Source organism: Chelmon rostratus, chromosome 13, assembly GCF_017976325.1.
Source record: "Chelmon rostratus isolate fCheRos1 chromosome 13, fCheRos1.pri, whole genome shotgun sequence".
Lineage (NCBI taxonomy): Eukaryota > Metazoa > Chordata > Actinopteri > Chaetodontiformes > Chaetodontidae > Chelmon > Chelmon rostratus.
The window spans coordinates 25,316,293-25,335,389 of NC_055670.1; the positions used below are offsets into that span (position 1 = coordinate 25,316,293).

A 19,097-nucleotide genomic window follows, 5' to 3' on the forward strand; every position below is an offset into this window, starting at 1 on the left:
GTGACTGTAATGACCTCAGTGCATCAAAAACACTTTGTCGTCCAAATGTGTGAATGTTTGTCTTCATCAGTGGCACCTGATTCCTCTCTGAGAAGAAAAACTGACCCACCCACTGTGCAAATATCAGCTTTATTCTACCTTCAACTAACATTGCTTCAATTATTGACAGAATCTTTTTTTAAAGACTCGGCAGCATATCAGCTTTCATTAATAAACACATCTGACTCGTCAGTTAATAGTTCTGAGGTAGCTTCTACTGCATATGATCCATGACATGTGACTGGGGACTAAACTGCCCTCCGCATAACCTCACAATCACTGCACACTTGAATTCAGTCCAAGCAGTTAAATGATCAACATTTCTGCTTCCAATCCAAATGATTTACCATTAATCGTAATATAAGTGTGAACCTGTGGTGGTTACAGTGTTTTTAATACTGAGGCCAGAGGAGCCAAAGCACACAGCCGGACCCTTTGAAGTAAAGTCAAGCAGAGGGCGGAGAGGAGGCTGTTGTCCCTGCCTGACTTCCTCCTGGTTAACTAGACATGTGATTAGCATTGCTGTCTGCTACTTAGTTTGCCTTGCAGCCAGCCTGGTCTGCCTTCAGAGGAAATACTGCCTGCGGGTTACTCAGTCAACACCAAGGTAAGCCATATATACGCACACTGATCTCCTCATGGTGTTCAGAGAAATTAGTGATGTTGATGATGACACGTGTTTGCATCTAACTGTAATTTTAATCCTGTTGTCGCTTCTGTTTTGATACTTGCTACATAAACTGGCAGCGGGCGACAGTGATTTCACTGCTTTCATGGGAGCAAACTCATGCCATGAACTTGTTATTAGTTGGAACTATTTCCCATTCATGTAGTTAGTAGCTTTAAAAGCAAATACCCAGGAGCTCGACAACTTTCTTAAATCTTCCGGAAGGTTGCCACAGTTAAAACTTCAGATACGAGCGTGCAATGTGGTTTGCACAATGTGGCACATGCTTTACCTGTGGTGTTTTTAGCTGGTAAAACCAGGTTTGAGTGTGTCCACACCTGTTGTCAAGAGAAACCTTCCTTTTGCAAACACAAGGACTCCTTTAAATGTGCACCTGTTGAGTTGTGTGCACCAACAGTGAATTTAGTACAGAAAATTCTTGGTAGATTTCACATTGTGAGATTTCACTACGGGATAAAGACTAAAATCCTGTAAGGAATACTAGAATTGAATTTCAAAGTGCATGTTTTCATAATCTTTCCTTGATACAACAGAAAGTTGCTCACGCCCACTAAGTAAATACAAATAGAGCTCTTGTGCCGTGTGGCTTTTCAGGTGTGAAAATTGAACTGTGGGAAAGTTGTGAGCTATGTTTTCTATAGCTGGGTGAGTCAGATTCTACCATTCAGATGTGACTTGTTGTTAAACTCGCATGCTTGTTTTTACCATTAGTGCCCACATGCAGGCATAGAAATTAGATTAGGCTGGTTCAGACTTTTTTACATGGCCAGTGGAAAACACAATTATGTGATGTTCATGAGCATTCCTTTGGCCTCTGATTGTATAAGACTGTTAACATGTAATTTAGTGGTATTGGCTGTATGTGGAGGTCTGTAGGTACATGTGTGCATTGCTGAGACCACTTAATTATGAATGTGGAGCAATGTGAATGTTTAAGAAGGCTCCATTTAACAGAGACTTGATTAAAATCCTGCAGCATTGTGCCTGTTGAACTGTGGCGAACCTCAACAGATCACAGGACAGACGCATGTGACAGAGAGGTTTGTAGCACCTACTGCAACGTAGACCAATTCCCGAAGTCACTGACCCTTGATCAGTACTATTATTCTGGTCTAAAGGCTCTAAAACCTACCGTGCACTACCTGTTCAGCACCAAACCGCAGACAGACACGGTTAGAGACGAGCTGGTGAACCAAATGGAGCATTAACAGCTAAAGAGCCAGATAGTCCCCTCAGGAATTGGTAGAGACCAAAAACAGAGCAAAAATGTTGCAATTGCAGTCATCAGATGGACACAAACACGATGTCTAATGAATGTTGATGTTGTTCTGCAAGCTTGCGATCTAAACTTAGAAGTTGACAATACTTCAAGGTTGCATTCCTGACCCCAAGTGGCCAAAAAAAGTTAACGCTGGTTTAACAAAACCCTCTAAATGAAGTCTTTCAGTTCAAGTTCAGCTCAAGTTAAAGCATAGCTTAACCTTTAGCTAACACACAAAGATATAATTAGTAACAACACGGGCAATTAGAGGTGAAAAGTAAAAAATGTGCAAGATGTCGAGACCCATTCCATACATCATCTCCCCTGAAAAGTGATCCGCATGACTTTGCTGTGAATGAAAGGGCACAAAACCCACACTCACAGCCCAACCCAAACATCCGTTCTGTGCAAAAATGCGTTCCAAAGCCAAAGATAATAAAATGTTTCAGCCGTCTGAGTTCAGCAATTAAGTGTGAATCTTCCAAATATTCTTTGTAGTATGAGATTTCCTTTCTTTTTTTTCCATTGACAGTTTTTGCTGCTCTCTGGACGTTGCATGTAGGTTTTTATCAGGGCACAATACCAGCCATGTACAAAACTCAAACTGCTGAAGCCTTGTTAGTGGAACAAGGACTGTGGATTTTTAACACTGTGGTCGCATTAGGAAGGGGTTGCCTTCAATGGAGGCAAAAATCTGGACCCGTCCTTTACCTTTACGCTGTTATTTTGCGACAAAATGACATCAACAGGAAAAACAATGGATGTAAACGGCCGTGTTTTGACTCTTAACATTTAATCAGGTGTTGCTAGATTGTTGTCTTTCTGCAATTGTGAAGAATTCAAAGGTCAATAAAACATTACAGCTCAGAAAGTTGTGTATCAAGTTCATTCCCTGAGTCCCAGCTGCTGAGCGCAGCAGCGTTCACATGCAAACTTCATGCAGGAAATCCATCCTGTCTGATGCCATGTGAATTTGTACCGTGAACTTTCCCCGACCAATTGATTAACACTCAGGTCAAGTTGTTTAGCACCTAAAGCTGCGTGGAATCGTTGGCACAGCAACACAGATTGATTATTTAGAAAAAGAATGCAATCAATTATTTTTTTTCTTTTTTGCAATGCAATCACATTAAATATTAGTATTCCTATAAAATCCCTCTCATGTTGTTTCACACTATTAACGCTGTTATAGCTCAACTTTGCCTCATGCGTGAACAACTAATTGTGTTTTTTCTCACCCTACTGCAGCAGCACCAGGAAACCTGCCAGCTCGCAGGCATCAAATTCACAATCATGCCTGGAACCACAACAGCCAAGAAGCTGGATCTCTCCAAGCTCACAGATGAGGAGGCCAAGCATGTCTGGGCAGTCGTCCAGCGAGACTTTGACCTGAGGAAGAAGGAGGAGGACAGACTTGGGTAAGTTGAATGTTGATTAAGTTAAAAACAAAAGACATGTATTATCAAACTCAGTTCTTTAGTTGTTGGTACTTGAAACTCAATCATATCTTGCTTAAAATTGACAGCCAGGTGGATGAATTTGTCCATTTTTGTGTTTATAATTTACCATAATTTGTAATCCAATACAAACAAATATGTGTACTGTATTGAATTCACTTCATATCATTCTGTAAAATCATATCTCTTTTACATCTGTATACTCCAGCATTGCCTTGTGTGTAATGTAGTAAAGCCTGAGTGAGGGCTGTTGTTAGTTTAGATGGATATGTCTCCGCTGGCTGCGCTCCTTTCTGTGAATTCAGGATTATAAATCCAACATTAGTATAAGATTATACTTTTTTCTAGAGCCCAGACATGTAAACAGTATTTCCAAATGTTAGCATTCTTACACATTGGTATACAGCATGCTAGCATGGCCACTGAAAGCATGATAGCGTCCTGGAGTTAGCATTTAGCTGTGTCTTTAAGTATCAGCTCACATAGCTGCTAGCAAAGCTGTGGACTCTTGCTGTTCTCTGAAAGTCTTATTTATCACTCGGCAGTGGTTTAACTCAGCTCACCTTGCTGCAGTGATGTACAAATGCACTGCAGGACACTGTGACATCACTAGTGGGTGTGGTTACAGGTGCGACAAGCACACTTCAGCTGGAAACCGTGAACCAGAGAGCGCAGCTTTCCAGCCTGATGTTAAATTGTTATTTAAAGTGAGATTATCTTTCTTTTGCAGAACAGCAGCCAGCATGGGATAACGGTAAAGTTTGCTAAAATTAGCTGACATTAGCCAGTTAGCTACAGGCCATAATAGAGCAAGGCTGCAGCAGAAAGCCCCTGAGTGTGTGCAGCACAGATTAGCTAATTGGACAGTACAGAAAAAAGCCACTTGAATAGAAACAGTGTCCACTATTTCTTTCACATGTTGCTTCACTACTTTTAGGTCAGCGTATTATCACGTCTGCATGAACAACAGCACTCACACATCCAGTATGAGCCGGTAATCACATATCCTGTCTTCAAAGCCTGTAATGCTGGATAATTGGTTATCTGTTGAGGTTCTTCATTGAGAGAAGATGGCTGATCTTGTTTAGTTTAAATTTAGTGAAAAGCAGTGGCGTGCACAGACTTTTTGAAGGGCAGGGGCGGAAAGGAAAAAAAGGGCACATATAGCGTGTCCTCGCCACTGAAGAGGGCACTTTAACACACGTTTTGGCTCCCAGGGGGCACTTTAGCACGCCTTTCGGCATCCAAGAGGGCACTTTAACACGCGTTTTGGCTCCCAGGGGGCACTTTAGAGCGCGTTTTGGCATCCAAGAGGGCACTTTAGCACGCGTTTTGGCTCCCAGGGGGCACTTTAGCACGCGTTTTGGCATCCAAGAGGGCACTTTAACACGCGTTTTGGCTCCCAGGGGGCACTTTAGAGCGCGTTTTGGCGTCCAAGAGGGCACTTTAGAGCGTGTTTTGGCATCCAAGAGGGCACTTTAACACGCGTTTTGGCTCCCAGGGGGCACTTTAGAGCGCATTTTGGCGTCCAAGAGGGCACTTTAGAGCGCGTTTTGGAGTCCAAGAGGGCACTTTAGCGCGCATTTTTCAAAAACTGGGCCATGAGGGGGGGCAGTCACCCCCCCCCCCCCCCCCCCCCCCCTGTGCACGAAGTAAAAGTGCAAGTGCAAGAAATAAAAGGCTGCGCTCCTGACGGCTGGTCTGAGCATCACTGACAGATGATTCAGTCATTTGCTCCTAACTCACTGAGCTACGGCTCACATCTCCTTGGCAGCAGTGACCGATGGATGGTTTAGATGTCAGGCTGTGGGAGGAAGAGGTTTACAGGGAATTTCCTTTTTTTCCCTGGATGTGGGACGACCTGTGCACAGCAGCAGCAGTTGTCCTCTTGGATAGTAAGGATCACAAACTAAAGAGGACATTCAGTGGCACATTCTTAAAACTTTCACCAGCTATGTGTACACATCTTTGTACGCCTAAACTTACGCAACTACAAACCTGGTGATGTGTGAAAGTTAACTCAGTGTTTATACACACTATATTTTCCTAAAATTATTTACTAAAGCTTGCAATCAGGACGTGATTAACTAAAAACGAGGCCTTGCGGCAAAATTACACTGGCAGCTCCTGTATGTTTTGGAAAGCCTGTATAGTTTCCTGTGTATAGGTTAGTTTAATTAAACACTTTACTTATTTAGGAATAGGCGCCACATACACACAATGTAAGATGCAGTGATGAAGGTATTTAAGCTAGGACAGGTCAGGATTTGGTAATAATTCAGGAATCGCCTTAAAGCCGTTCTCCTGTCAGAGCACATTACCGAACACAAATCAAATGATCCTCTGGAGCCGCTGATGTGTCTGAGGAAGCGGTTGGTAATCTAACCTCACTTATTCCAAGTTGTAACCTTTTAAGCAACTACACACCCAAAGTTCACCAACACACGTGTTTCCACTAAAGCACTGTGAGTGTGTGTGTGTGTGTGTGTGTGTGTGTGTGTGTGTCTTTAGTACAACCCAAATTCCAAAGAAGTTTGGACGCTTTACAACAGAATGTGACCATTTGTTAATCCTTTTTGGCATCTGCTCAACTGAAAACAGCACAAAGTCAATATATTGAATGTTTGAGCTCATCAGCTTTATTGATTTTTGTAAATATCTGCTTATTTTTGAATCTGATGCGTGTTTCAAACAAGTTGTCTGACTGGGAAAGATGTGGAATGCTCCAAAAACACCTGTTTGGATCATTCCACAGGTAAACAGGCTGATTGGTAACAGGTGAGAGTATCATGATTGAAAGGCTCAGTGGTTCACAGCGAGGATGGAGCGAGGTTCATCACATGATTGGATAAAGAGATTAATACCTGGACTCAGGAAAAGTTGGTCCAGCCGTTGTCAGTAAACACAGTTGGTCTGGAAATGATTGATTCTGTTCCTGTTTATGTTTTACACAGCGTTCAGACATTTTTTGGATCAGGGTTGGACTGAGACTTTGGTGACATCACACAGTTTCCAAATAGCTGCACCACCTGACTGGAGGTCCAATCAGACAGGGTGATTGGAAACACCTGTGTGGGCCTGCAGGTCCTTGAGCAAACAAGTAAAAATAAGGCTCATCTTGATATGATGCATCTTTTATTGTAACTAACAAGGAGTATTTTTCTAAGATGGCTATCTCAGACAGATTGATTTCCTGCTCATTCGTAGTGCATTATGACCTCCAGGAATACCAGATTTGAGATCATGCTTCTCTCCTGTCGCTCCTAGGCTGCATATCTCATCTGAACCACTTTGAAATGTTACAGACTTCAGATAAGTTTTGAATGCATTTAGAAAATTCCTGCACCTCCTTTACTACTGGAACCTTCTTGTGTGCAGCCTGTATTTCCTAAGGAAGAAAGAGATGGAGGGAGTCTGACTTTGGTTTTAAAGAGAGAATAGAACATCTTGTTTTATGTCAAAGTACATTTTCATACAAGCTTCATCACTCCAGAGGCAGGCAGAGCAGGCCATGCCGGTTTGTCTGAGCTTTCCTCCCAACCCGGGACAGCACTGTCCCTCTTCAGCCACTGAGCTTGTGGTCCCTGCCAAGGTTCTTCTTCAGCTATTTGTTTTCCATTTAAATGAGCTGTTTGCTGCTGAGGCAACTGTTGTTTTCATCCAAGGCCTCTGCAACCTATAAATAGGTGCAGATCTTCATGTGGTTTACATATAAAACTGTCAAGCCTAAATCTTGTAAAACCACATATGTTGGATTATAAAATGGAATATCTCATTCTGGCAAGAATTTAGGCTTTGTTTTGCTTTACCAAGGTCACCAAAACAACAAAGACGTCATTTACATTTTTTTAAGTGTTTTATATTTCCGATATTAAGTGTGGTTTGTCAACATTTTCATCTATCAATGCTTACAGGGGTTGATTTATTTAAATCTTTAAACATGCAATGATAGTAGCCATTGCAGAAGCGTCAGCTTGAAGTCTATGTTGACTCATTACTTCCTGTTGTGGGTGCGGCATCATTAAAGAAAAGAAGGAGAAAGTGAATCTTTAAAGCTGCACCGATCAATATTTTAATTTTAGCAACTGATCACATGACTGTATGCACTTCTCATAATGACAAAGCCACAGGGACTTGTTTGCTGACATGCTGTCATAAGGTTATAACATGACAGTTGTTCTGTTAGCTTGTTCTGCTGTCCGAAGAGACCAATAATCAGTTAATTACTGCAGTTTTAAAGCAGTTAGAATCAGTATTAACAGTGACTCACATGACTACTTATTTAACTGTGTAGGGTCCCTCTCATTGCTCTCATCAGCTGTTTCCTTTGTGCAGCATCTCGTCAGCACTAAGCAGCTAACTGGTGAACACAGTGGAGCATTTAGTCGCTAACAAGCCAGATATTTCCCTCAGGAGTTGGTAGAGACCAAAATAGAGCTCTAAGGAGAGTGAATACTGGACTTACATTCATCAGACGGACACAAACACGACTCCAAACGAATGCTAATGTTGCTCTGTGTCCAGTTCTATGTGTAAATAAGCAATTCTTTGCAAACGCATTCGCTATACAGGCATCAAAAGTGACAATATGTCAGTGTTGTGTGTAATATCTCATTTCAGCTGTCCCAAAATGTCACAAAAACAAGCGTGTCATTGCTGATTTGAGATATCATTAAATGTGCCGCTTCCTGCACCGAGATCAAAATAGCCTGCCTTTAATTTTGAGACAGAAACTTAAATCGAGCTAAGCTGCAACAGATTTATAACTGTGAGTGATGTTTGTTTGTGAGGGCTGGATTCGGATAGTTCGCAGTCATATGAGTCATACGAGCAACGATTTTACAGAACATCAAAGCACAACAGCCATTTGTGGAAGAATCGGATATATCTATGCATCTATCTACAGTCAAACTCAGGTCATTTTCCTCATTCACTGATATTATATTTTACTAGGCAGTTTGAAAATTGTCTCAAGCAATGGACCCTTGCCTGCAAAGCTAAGGTGCAGCTGCTGGGTCTTTCTCTGGAAAGCATTATGTCTTAGCCCTGATCGTCAGTGTGTTTGTGCCAGAGTGTGTGTCAGCATCTCTGTTTATTCCTCTCTCCTTCTCACTCTCAATAGCCTGATGAAGTGTATGATTGGTTGTCAGACGCCGGAATTGATTTAAGAGACAGACAAAGAGGAGAACACGAGATTGCGATGTGAAGATGAGAAAGACTGAGCGATAAGCACGGCAGCTCAAACAGGAAGTTCATGTAAGCTAACGAGGCTTTGATTTGTGTGCACAGACACGGTGAGAGGAGCACCATGTATGGTCTTCACTGTGTGTGTCTCAGTGAACGTCAGGCTGCCGCAGGATTCCTGAGCTTTGCCAGTCAAGCAAATACTCTGCATTACCTGCTTTTAATCAAACATTCAGGAAAAGTGAGGATTTTGAGGACATACTTAAATGTGTGACTTTGTAAAACAGCATAGAAAACTCATGTCAGCTGTTGTTATGAAGCTTATTTTTACAACCTTCACTTTTTTTACCCACAAAGTGTACAAACTTTTATATGTAATTAAATGTTCTCACCTTAAAGGTGCCCTGTGAAGCTTTCTTATACGCACACAAAAGTTATTTTTACATTTCATGTCCTGAATTCATTTTCTTCTCCATAAAACTTTTGCAAAACAAATGTTCTGAAATGTTTGGATGCAGTCCTGTTTACAACCGTGTTTACTAGCTTGCAGTGGAATGGTGTGAAACCAGTGTCCTGCCTGTGTGTCGTGTCACCCGTGTGCACACGTGCGCGTGTGAATGAAACAAAAACAACAATACGTCGGCCTGCTCTTTCACAATGGTTCATAAAAGCATTTCAATATTGCCAAGAATAAATCCTCTGCTGCACATGAGAAGCGCCTTCACAGACGGATCCACAGCAGTATGTTTAGAATAAATTCAGGAGCAGCCGTCCACAATTAAAGCTGCGCTAATCGATATTTTTATACCAACAATATGACTGATGATCAATTTCCATTCAGCTTTTATTTAAAGTCTCAAAAAAATCATTGATTGCATGTCCTCATTTTCAGTGATGTTTGGAGTTAAAACAGAAGAAATACAGACATAAAAACAAGAAAACAAACGAAAAACAACAGAGCAGCACAGACACTAAAAGCAGTTCCCATTTCAGCCTCTTTCAGCTTATTGTTTTGGTTTTACGGCCCTCAGCTTCACTGCTTTGCTTCAGTCTCTCGGCTCTCGTCAGTGTAACAGGAGCAGCAGGCAGCTGACCTGACGCGTCACATGGTTTGTTACACAGAACCATGTGGGGAGTTGTCCATGGAAACGGTTTGGGAAAGGACAGGCACTTAAAAAATACTTTGAAGGTGATTGGATGAACCATCCAATTAGATCAACACACCATTTATCATAGTCGAAGCCAGTAAGGAGAAGAGCGGAAACATCTTTTCCACTGAGAAAAGCCTTCTGTGCTGTTCTTTGCTCATCTTTCAGTGAACAAATACTCTGCATTTCTCATATAACTGATGCTACACCAGTATCTGTGCTAACCTCTTTAGGAGCCACCATTACTGATTTTGAACAGCTGGTCTGCTAGCTGGTGGACTGGTTGACTTGCATTCACCAGGTGGATCCAAATGAATGCTAATATGGCCTTGTTTGTGGTGGATATGTAATATTGGTTGATCATTTTGCCAGATGTGATCATTTGCAAGTTTTGCCCAAGAGGCCGAAAATCAATGAAAAGCTGCTTTAATGTTGTTATTGTATTAAATTGTATTGTTTATTAAATAGTTTGGTGGAAAATAGCAAAGCAGTGACCAACTAATCAACAAAAATGTCAGCAAAATTAATACAATCTTCTCAGTTAGACAAAAAAGTGATTACATATTTACATACTGGAAATACTCCAGTGCTTTCGGCTGCATCCTGAAGCTGCTGACGACCCCTGCAGAGGGCGCCACTCTCACTCTTGGTAAGCCATTGCACTTGTCTTTGATATTTGACCTTTCCAGCCATGTATCAGTGCTTGGAAGGCTTGGAAGTTGCCTACAGCGCACATCTTATTTGAATCATAGAAGGGCATCTTGTATACCAGATCTGTGGGATTTGATGTTTCAGAGGAGGGCAGATTTAACAGATATTACTTTTAAATCACATCGCTAATGGCCAGCAGCTGTATCTGCAAAAGGTTATGGGATACTTACAAAGTATCCCATTTATCCCAACGATCTGGGCCATGATTTAAAAAGCATGGCCCAAGAAAAAAAGCTTTAATAAACAAAAAGCATCCTCTCATCCTCTGTGGGTGTTTTTGCCAGACTCCACCCACGCTGCGCAACATTTGGGATTTGTTATCTGAATTTTTCCTTTCCGCTACTGTCAGCATCTCGCAGCGCCGAGTGAGGACGTCGCTTCTCCGACGATCAGCGCAAGTTTGCTTCAGACTTTTGCTGAAGAAAACGGTCTGACTCAAAGCAATGAAGTCATTCATGACACATGTGTGAGCAGCTGCCAAGTCACACAGAGCGGCGGAGAGATGTGTTTTTTGAGCGGGATTTGGACTCACTTCTTGAAGCTATTGAGTAGAATTTGACTGAAGTTATTGCAGCACTTATTGTATTATTCAGGTCTAATTGTTAGCTGAAGACAGAGTATTTTCAAATATAATCACTGAGCACGGTTTTACTCATTCCTAAAAGACATTACTCAAATTAATGTAGTGAAAACAGTTCAGTGAAGCAACCATCTGCAGACCCAGAGTGCGCCAACAAAAACAAAATAAATGCTCATTTATGTGGTGGAAAACTCATTAAGGCTGGGATGGAAGTAAAAGAAGTGAAAATGTGACTGTAAGGTGTGTTACTGAATAATTAATAATTCTTAATAATTAACAGCAACCCATCGTTAGTGAGAAGAAAATCTTGCAGCAACCGACCTCCCTGTTTTTCTGCTCTGTTTTCTAATGCGTGCAACAGAAACAGGACTTTTTTTTTCATGTATGATTCATCAACAAAACCTTTATTTATTTAACTCTGAGTAATTTTCCTGAGACAGAGGAACAAACAAAGGCATGCAAGAGGTTTTTTTTTCTTTTGGAGGGGGGAAACTACAATACAATCACTCAACTGGAAGCAAAATTAGAGAAAAGGGCCTATAGGTAAATACATACACAGTATATAGAGTGATTTATAAAAATAAACACATTCTAACACACCCATGCTGCTCAAACGGTCGCTGCACTTTTCTTTAAAGTCTTTTCCTACATTATTATAAATGCTTCAGCAGTTAAAGCCCTCGTCTATCTAAATAATGTCTTTTCTTATTAGTAGCTGTTGCACTAAACGTTTCCTGGAGAAGCTCTGCAGTTTTTTCTTCCTTTGCTGACTTTTCCGTGTAATAAGACATGACATAATATTTATGCAAGCTGCCAAAATGAAGCCGTGTGTTGCCGTCCATGTGCTGACAACCATCTCTTCACTCATGATTGTCAGCCAGCGTTTGACTCATAAAATCTCTGTATAATGAAATGGTATAATTTTTTTGTTTTTTTAGCTGTAAAAACAAAGTGAGTAATAAACCAGAAATTTAGCCCAACGTTTTGGGAAAATGGGCTTTGTTTCCGAGGCTGAGATGAGTAGTGTAGGACATGGTTAGCTTAGCTTAGCATAAATACTGGACCCAGGGGGAAACAGCTAGCCTGGCTGTGTCCAAAGTTAAAAAAAGCACCTACAAGCGACTCCAAAGCCGCCTTGTTTTATGTGGATAAACAAAGCTATAAAAATGACCATTCGTGATTTGTGCTGTGTTGGAACTATTTCTTGGAAACAGCAGTTTATCGTCTGCGTAGCATTTCTGTTTAGCCTCTCCAGCTAAAGTGCTGGTTCCCAGATAAAGTGAGCATTCAAACAGGTTATTTAGCACATGCAGACCTTGATTAAAGGTCATATGCAAATAATTGTCAGTGCTTGTTGAGCCTACCTGGAACATGCACAGTGAAGCCATTTAAGTGTGATAATATTAGAAGTATTAGAAAGTCAATATATTGACGTCTCTGTGATGCTATGGATGCAAAAAGTAAAAAGTTGTTTCTCTTCCCTCCCGAGGTCTGTACATAAACTACTTTTGAAGACATCAACCTGTGACTCAAGGACTCATTAAAGTCATTTACCTTCCAGAAACATGTGAACAGCTGGGTTTTGTCCCATCTTTTGCTGGCACATCGATCATGTCTTCTCCTTTTTTTTAACATATGGTCGACTCTTGCAAATCCAGGAAAACAATGATTGATGTCATGTTTCTGGCCCAAAGTTATTTATGTCATACAGTAGATTGGATAATGCTCTCCAGAGAGAGAGAGAGATGGATGACAGGGGATATTTGTGTGGTCTTTGCTGTTGATATGATAGCAAATGTGAATTACTTTTCATTTTACTTGAATACATGTGACTACGCAGAATATTTATAGAGGAAATAATAATATACTCATCCATGTTTCCAACCTTGTTTTTTTTAGGGAGCTCAAGACCAAAATTGAAAGAGAAGACACCAAGAGAGAGTTACTGGGCAACCAGACCAGCCTGACTGAGTCACACTGCATTCGGTGTCTCCAGCCCTTCAAGTTCCTGGTCAACAGCAAGCGCCAGTGTCTGGACTGCCAGCTCTACATCTGCAAGTCCTGCAGTCGCTACAACAAGAAGGAGCTGGGCTGGTTGTGTGATCCCTGTCACATGGCCAGGTAGGAAATGACAAATTAAACCTGCAGTAATTCAAACTGAGGCCGGCTCAGAAGCTGAAAGCTGGTTTCTCTCTGGGAGCAAAAAGTCGATATTTTTTCTTTCTTTCTTCAGGTGGTGGTGTCAAGAGGTGGAGGAGGGGTTATTTCAGAGTGTGTTTGCTGATTGACAGGAGCCACTGACCCCAAATCTGAACTGTTTGACAGTACAGTGCACATTTTTCTATTATATTCGCATTTACTTGTCACTTTTTCCTTTAACTCTCCCCTCATTTTCAAGCATATTATTCCCTGAACGCTTACATTTTGCAATCAGGAGATCATTCATCGCTAAAAATCACCCCTGAAATCAGAGGTTCTCCGAGAACCGGAAGCAGAGTGGTTCATAATCATAGATTTGAATTCATCAAAGGGAACCAAAGTGTTTATTTTTAGGGGGCTGTGTAAGAAGCTCCAGGTAGGCAAAGTAACTAAAACCAATCTTCCAAGTTCAGTAGAAACTTGAGAGATTTGCAGCATCGAATGATCGAGCTTGCAAGTCATGAGATGTAGCTGAGGCTGCACATCTCATCTCGTCTGTCACATCTAGTCAGGACCAGTACCTTGACCTCCTGCAACAAAAGCACTGAATCCACCATCATCTGAGTCAAAGCTTGCAAAGGGAACCATGAGTTTTAATGTGTGCAGCGCCACTAAAGCGTAATCCCCCTCACAGTTGAATGAGTCACTTACCCACTCCAACGTCTTGCTAGCTCGGTAGCTCACCCTGCGTCACAGGAAGGCCTGCATACGTCACTACAGCTGCGCTCAATGCCACATAATTCAACTTCACCCCATTTACACATCAGGCAACAACATGTGGGGTCCCGACCCCAAGGGTATGGATGTTAGCTTTATGATGAAACATGCACACATTGCAGCTTTAATCCATGTGTTGCTGCACAGTTGTGATGCTGCCTTGGCTCTGGCTGTATAGAACATAACTGGTTTTCTCTGCTGACCTGCCTTTAACCATGACAAAGGTTTTCAAAATAACTTCTTCTGGATCTGCATCCGTCGCAGCCAAACAGTCTGACGTCAATTTTGTCATTTATTGAAGAAAATGAGGAGTGCAGTCCAGGTCAAAAAGTCAGCGGAGCTTTGCTTTAAAGTTCTGCTGTAAAGGTTTTTGATTGCAGAGGTGCCGGTTACCCGGATGGTCAGAGACACGCTGATGTGAGCGTGAAGGGACGTGATCGATGCATTTGTAAGCTTTTCGGCAGCTGGTGGACAAATATTTTAGTTTGTCAGCTCAACTGAGGTCCGGCTGTTTGTTAGAGTGCAGTATTCTGAAATAACACGCTCAGTTTGGATACAGTGGATGACAAATATTAGCTACACACAACCGATGATGAATTTCTTCATCAATCTAGTGAAAGGCCTCCGGCTTTGACAGCACACACAGCTTTTGATGGACATTTCAACAGATCTCCTTCCCTGCTGAGGTTTTCTTGTCCGCAGCAACAGAATTTAACACTCGTTCCAGCTCCATATGTAACCGTTATACTGTTGTTTACTCAGATGTGATCGCTTTGAAGCCTCTCACCGACTTCAGCCAATGTCTGGAAAACATCATGCAATGCATCTCATGCTTAAACCTGCATACGTTTTGTTTGTTCACCATAGCGGTCAGAACATTCTTGCTCCTGCCTTGTCTGATAAAACAGGCACACTCAGGCCTTGTCGTGGGGTTTTTTTGTGTTCACGCAAATTTCCATTTGTTATTCTGTCTCCTCCACTTCCTCTAACAGGGTCCTCAAGATCGGCACTTTGGAGTGGTACCACGAGAACGTGCGTGCCCGCTTCAAGCGCTTCGGCAGTGCCAAGGTGATGCGCTCGCTCTTCAAGAGGTTGAGCGGAGAACGCAGCTGCTCTCAGAATGACCTCGAAGGTGAGGGAAAATAATGATTTCTTACTGAATTGGCTTTTTGAAAGATTTCAGATGTTTCCCGACATAATGCAGGCTGTGAAAAGTGATTTAAATGCTCATAACTGGAGTGTTTTAATCCAGGGTCCACTTCCACACAAATCAGTGTGTGTGGAAAGTAAATGACTAACATACCTTTACTTAACAAATACCATCAGAGTGTCCTTTCAGCGAGGAGATTAACCCTGCACCGGCTGACTGAAGCGGCTCGCCGGTCAACAATCAAAGAGTTATTCTGGGCAGCTGCCAAGTGGGAATGTCTGAATGAACGTGAAGCATTGCTAATCAACGGTTACAAATGTGGCAGGATGTCAGGTCTCAGGTCAAGGTTACTTTGAAGGGGCGACTTTAACAAATTTCCATCTGTTCCACTCATTTCGTTACAAGGCCTCAGGAGGGGCTGCAGGTCAGACGTCGAGTCTGCCAGAGTGGCAGAGCATTGCTGCAAGTCTGCTTGAGCTTACCAGAAGAAATCCTCAATAAATGAAAGGCTTCAAGGAGCTTCAGCAGCTGCACACTGTACTGCAACTGCATGGAAAATATGCATCAGCCTTTCGGATCACAGTGCATCTGAAAAGCGGTCAAACATCCCCGCTACAAGTTCAGCGCATGTGTGAATTGCATCAGGTTTCAAGTTCGAGACGTGGATTTGTTAATCCTGTAATTATTGGTAGTTCTAAGTGAAGACAGGCCATATTGTCCCAGTGAACAGAAAAATGTAGGTCCAAACGTGGACATAATCAAAGTGAATGCTATGCTTTTCAACAAATCTCAACCCAATGGAAGACACATGCGACAGACCAGATCTTTTCATGACGCCATCATAAAAAACTCCAGACGAGGGAACGTCGTCTGAAACAAAGGCAGCCGCAGTCAGCTCGTTCCTCTGATGAGAAGCACTGAAGCTGCTCTCACTGAGACGCTTTATGTTGCTGTTTCATTTGTCGCCCATCTGTCTATGAGACCCTTCATTTTTGTGACACTGAGTCACAAGAATGAAGTTTCCTGTCTCTCTTTCAGATAGTGAGCAGTCGTCATCAGACTGCCAGATCTGTCACAGGGATTTAATCTCCTCCATCTTTCCTGTTTTTCCGGCTCTGGCTCCTCACAGCTGTGCCGAGCGCTGTCACAGGCCGTCCTGGATCCTTAGCTGGCCGGTGCGCTTGGAAACTCAGCCTTGTGGGACATTTACACTGCCTACTGTGGCTCTTGAGACGTTATTAACAGAGATTCTAATATGGTGAAAAGTCCTGTTAATCTCGCTCACTCTTTGCTCACTGCTCACAAGCAACATTGCCAATATCCTCCGGCCACACCCAGAAAACATAAAACAATTGCCCTCGAAGCACATTGTATTTCAGCTTTCAGCATTATTACACACCGCAGGTCTCCAAGTGAGATCATAGCAACAGGAGATCAATGAATTATGAGGAGACAGCCGCGACTCCTGGTGCTGCTTACGCTGAGTCACCCTCGAGGATTTTGGGAAGGGAGACAGAGCGAAGTGGTTGGCCGGCTCAGCCCGGCGGACCTTGTGATCGTCCAGTCACATGTCTCCCATTCTGTGCCTGGAGTCCTGCAGAAGCAGAGAGAGGCAGAGGGAGAAAGAGGAGGAGAGAGGGTGGGAGAGCGAAGACTCCTGTTTGTCATGCGTTTTTGTGGAATCCAGCGCCCACAGATGCAAGCTGCAGTTATGAAACACAGTCAGAAATATGCATGTGAACAGATGCATTATGTTTAGAGTGATCAGCAACTCATCACATTCATGTGACCACCTGGATTAAATTCAACATGCATGACTGCACACACACACACACACACACACACACACACACACACACTCTTTCTCTTGCTGTCTTTTTACTGTATGTATTCTGCTGTGGTCCGCTGGGCCCCCAAAGCTCGGAGGGTGTCATCCTGCGTGTACAGTGTCTTTGTGCACGGGGGGAAGCGTAACACTGATGCTTACAACAGCGTCTTTGTTCACATACATCGCAAATAAAAAGAGTTTAGCTCAATTCCTTGGCTCAGCCCGGCTCCTCAGTTTAATGGTGTGGCTGCTGCTTCAGATTATTATTTTATGTGGAAAGTAATGACTACCTGAATTATCCCAATTTGTTGAGCTATTTATTACAGCAACATAATGGCAAATTGCAAACCTCAACTCTTTCATTTCTATTGTGCAAGACAAAAATGAGAAGCAATTAAAACAAGTTACATTATTGGATAATTTCTGAAATAAAAGCAAATAAGTCATGTTTTCTTTCATCTTTTCTGTTTTCCAAAGACCCATGAATATGATCTGTGCCACAATGTAGACTAAACTGAAAGATCTACATGAAAAGAAAAGGTCGCATGTTGTTTACAGACACACATGTATTTTTATTTTAAGATATTTTATCCTTCTTTCTCTTTCATTTAACAGTTTGGATGCTTTTTACAGACCATTCACAAATACCAACACTTTGTCACACAGTAGGTGCCCTCCACCATCTATATGAGACCCACCAAGCTTTCAGCTAACTCGTCTGTAAACCCAGAGCAAGGTGACGCAGCATAAAGAGCAAAAAAGTCCGTGCACTGATGAGGTTGGGGTAGCTTTCACCCAGGAGAGCAGGGTTTGTGTCCCATTTGAAACCAAAAGTCAACGCTGGCTTATTTGAACTTATTTAACATTAAAAAGTTATGTCGTGCACGTAATGTCACTTATATAATGTACATAACGTAGGTCACGTGTGTAAATGTACTTATTTTAACTTGAACATGATCTTTTGGTAAACCTGAGTAGTTCTGTTCCCTAAACGTACCCAAACTTTCAGAACGTAATGTTGGAGAGGCTTTCTGGCAGAAAGGCTTACAGCAGCCGTCTCATATAGATGCTAAAGGCCACACATTCTTCTTCCCCGAGGCCCCTCAGAGGCTTAATCCAGCCGTGTGTGTGGTCCCCCTGGGATCCATTCTGGAGTCACATTAATGTTTAATAACTGGTATGCGGCCGAGTTTACATCCAATAAAGTTAAGTCAGAATATTCAATTAATTGTCAACAGAACTATACAGATACTGTAAATCAGGGTAATTTAACATTTAGTTTTAGCCCTGGATATTCATCACTATATTATTAAAATGATCCATTTGGACGCTGTAGTTCTGCCTGTCTCATACAGTGGGTATAGTGGTTTGGGAACAGGCCAAAGGTTCTGGTTAGGCTGGCAGTCAGTGCTCGTCTGGCTTTTATTCACATCAGGAGGAGAAGAACAGATCCAGAGAGGTTTTACTCAGGCCAAGTCAACGAGGATTAAAACAGAAACAGTGCTAATTATTACCATATTATATCATTATCATTAGATGTAGTACTAATAGTTGTAATAATGGTGCTTTTCAGCGTGTTTTGTGTCCGTCTGCACATTTGCGTTCACAGTTGTTTACTGTAATGTGGGTAAAACATGTTGTTCTGCATCAGCTTTCAGCTTTTACCACTTTGTCTGCTGATCTGCGAGGCTCATTCTCGAACTTGTGCTTCTCCCTGCAGCTTTTTATGTTCCCCGTCTCGCCCTCCTCTCTCCCTGTAAGAGGGAACTATTACATACAGATGCAACTCACTCATAAACACTCTCACAAAGAGGCGCTGAAATCACGCAGTGTTCCTTCTTTTGCCTCCTGGAGCTGTGCTTGCTCCGCTAGATGGAAATTAAAAAAAAAGCATCTGATTTGCTGCAGGACATGCTGTACATGTGCATCCTGCTGTACTGACAAAGGCCAGATGGTGAAGAGTTATCTCACGGGTTTGAAAGAGGTGTAGCTCTTTACGCGGGATGGTGAGCTTAGTTTGCATAATATGTGGGGAGATCTGCAGATGAATTCGCACATAGAAATGCCAGACGATTCTATTTGGGCGCTGCATTATACGCTTTATTGCACAGTGTAGTCATTTATTCTGAAAAAGC

General features: G+C 42.2%; 1 protein-coding gene across 5 annotated transcripts in view; it reads left to right on the forward strand.

Annotated features, from left to right (window-relative positions):
• The first annotated feature begins 562 nt into the window (after positions 1–562).
• mlphb (melanophilin b) overlaps positions 563–19,097 on the forward strand; it is a 34,054-nt gene continuing 15,519 nt past the window's right edge. For all 5 annotated transcript variants that reach the window (XM_041951141.1, XM_041951144.1, XM_041951145.1 and 2 more), the window contains exons 1-4: positions 563–646; positions 3,237–3,406; positions 12,968–13,189; positions 14,977–15,116. In XM_041951141.1, the coding sequence (XP_041807075.1) occupies positions 3,282–3,406; positions 12,968–13,189; positions 14,977–15,116 (487 nt within the window). In that variant the 5' untranslated portion in view covers positions 563–646; positions 3,237–3,281. The remainder of the gene's footprint in view (positions 647–3,236; positions 3,407–12,967; positions 13,190–14,976; positions 15,117–19,097) is intronic.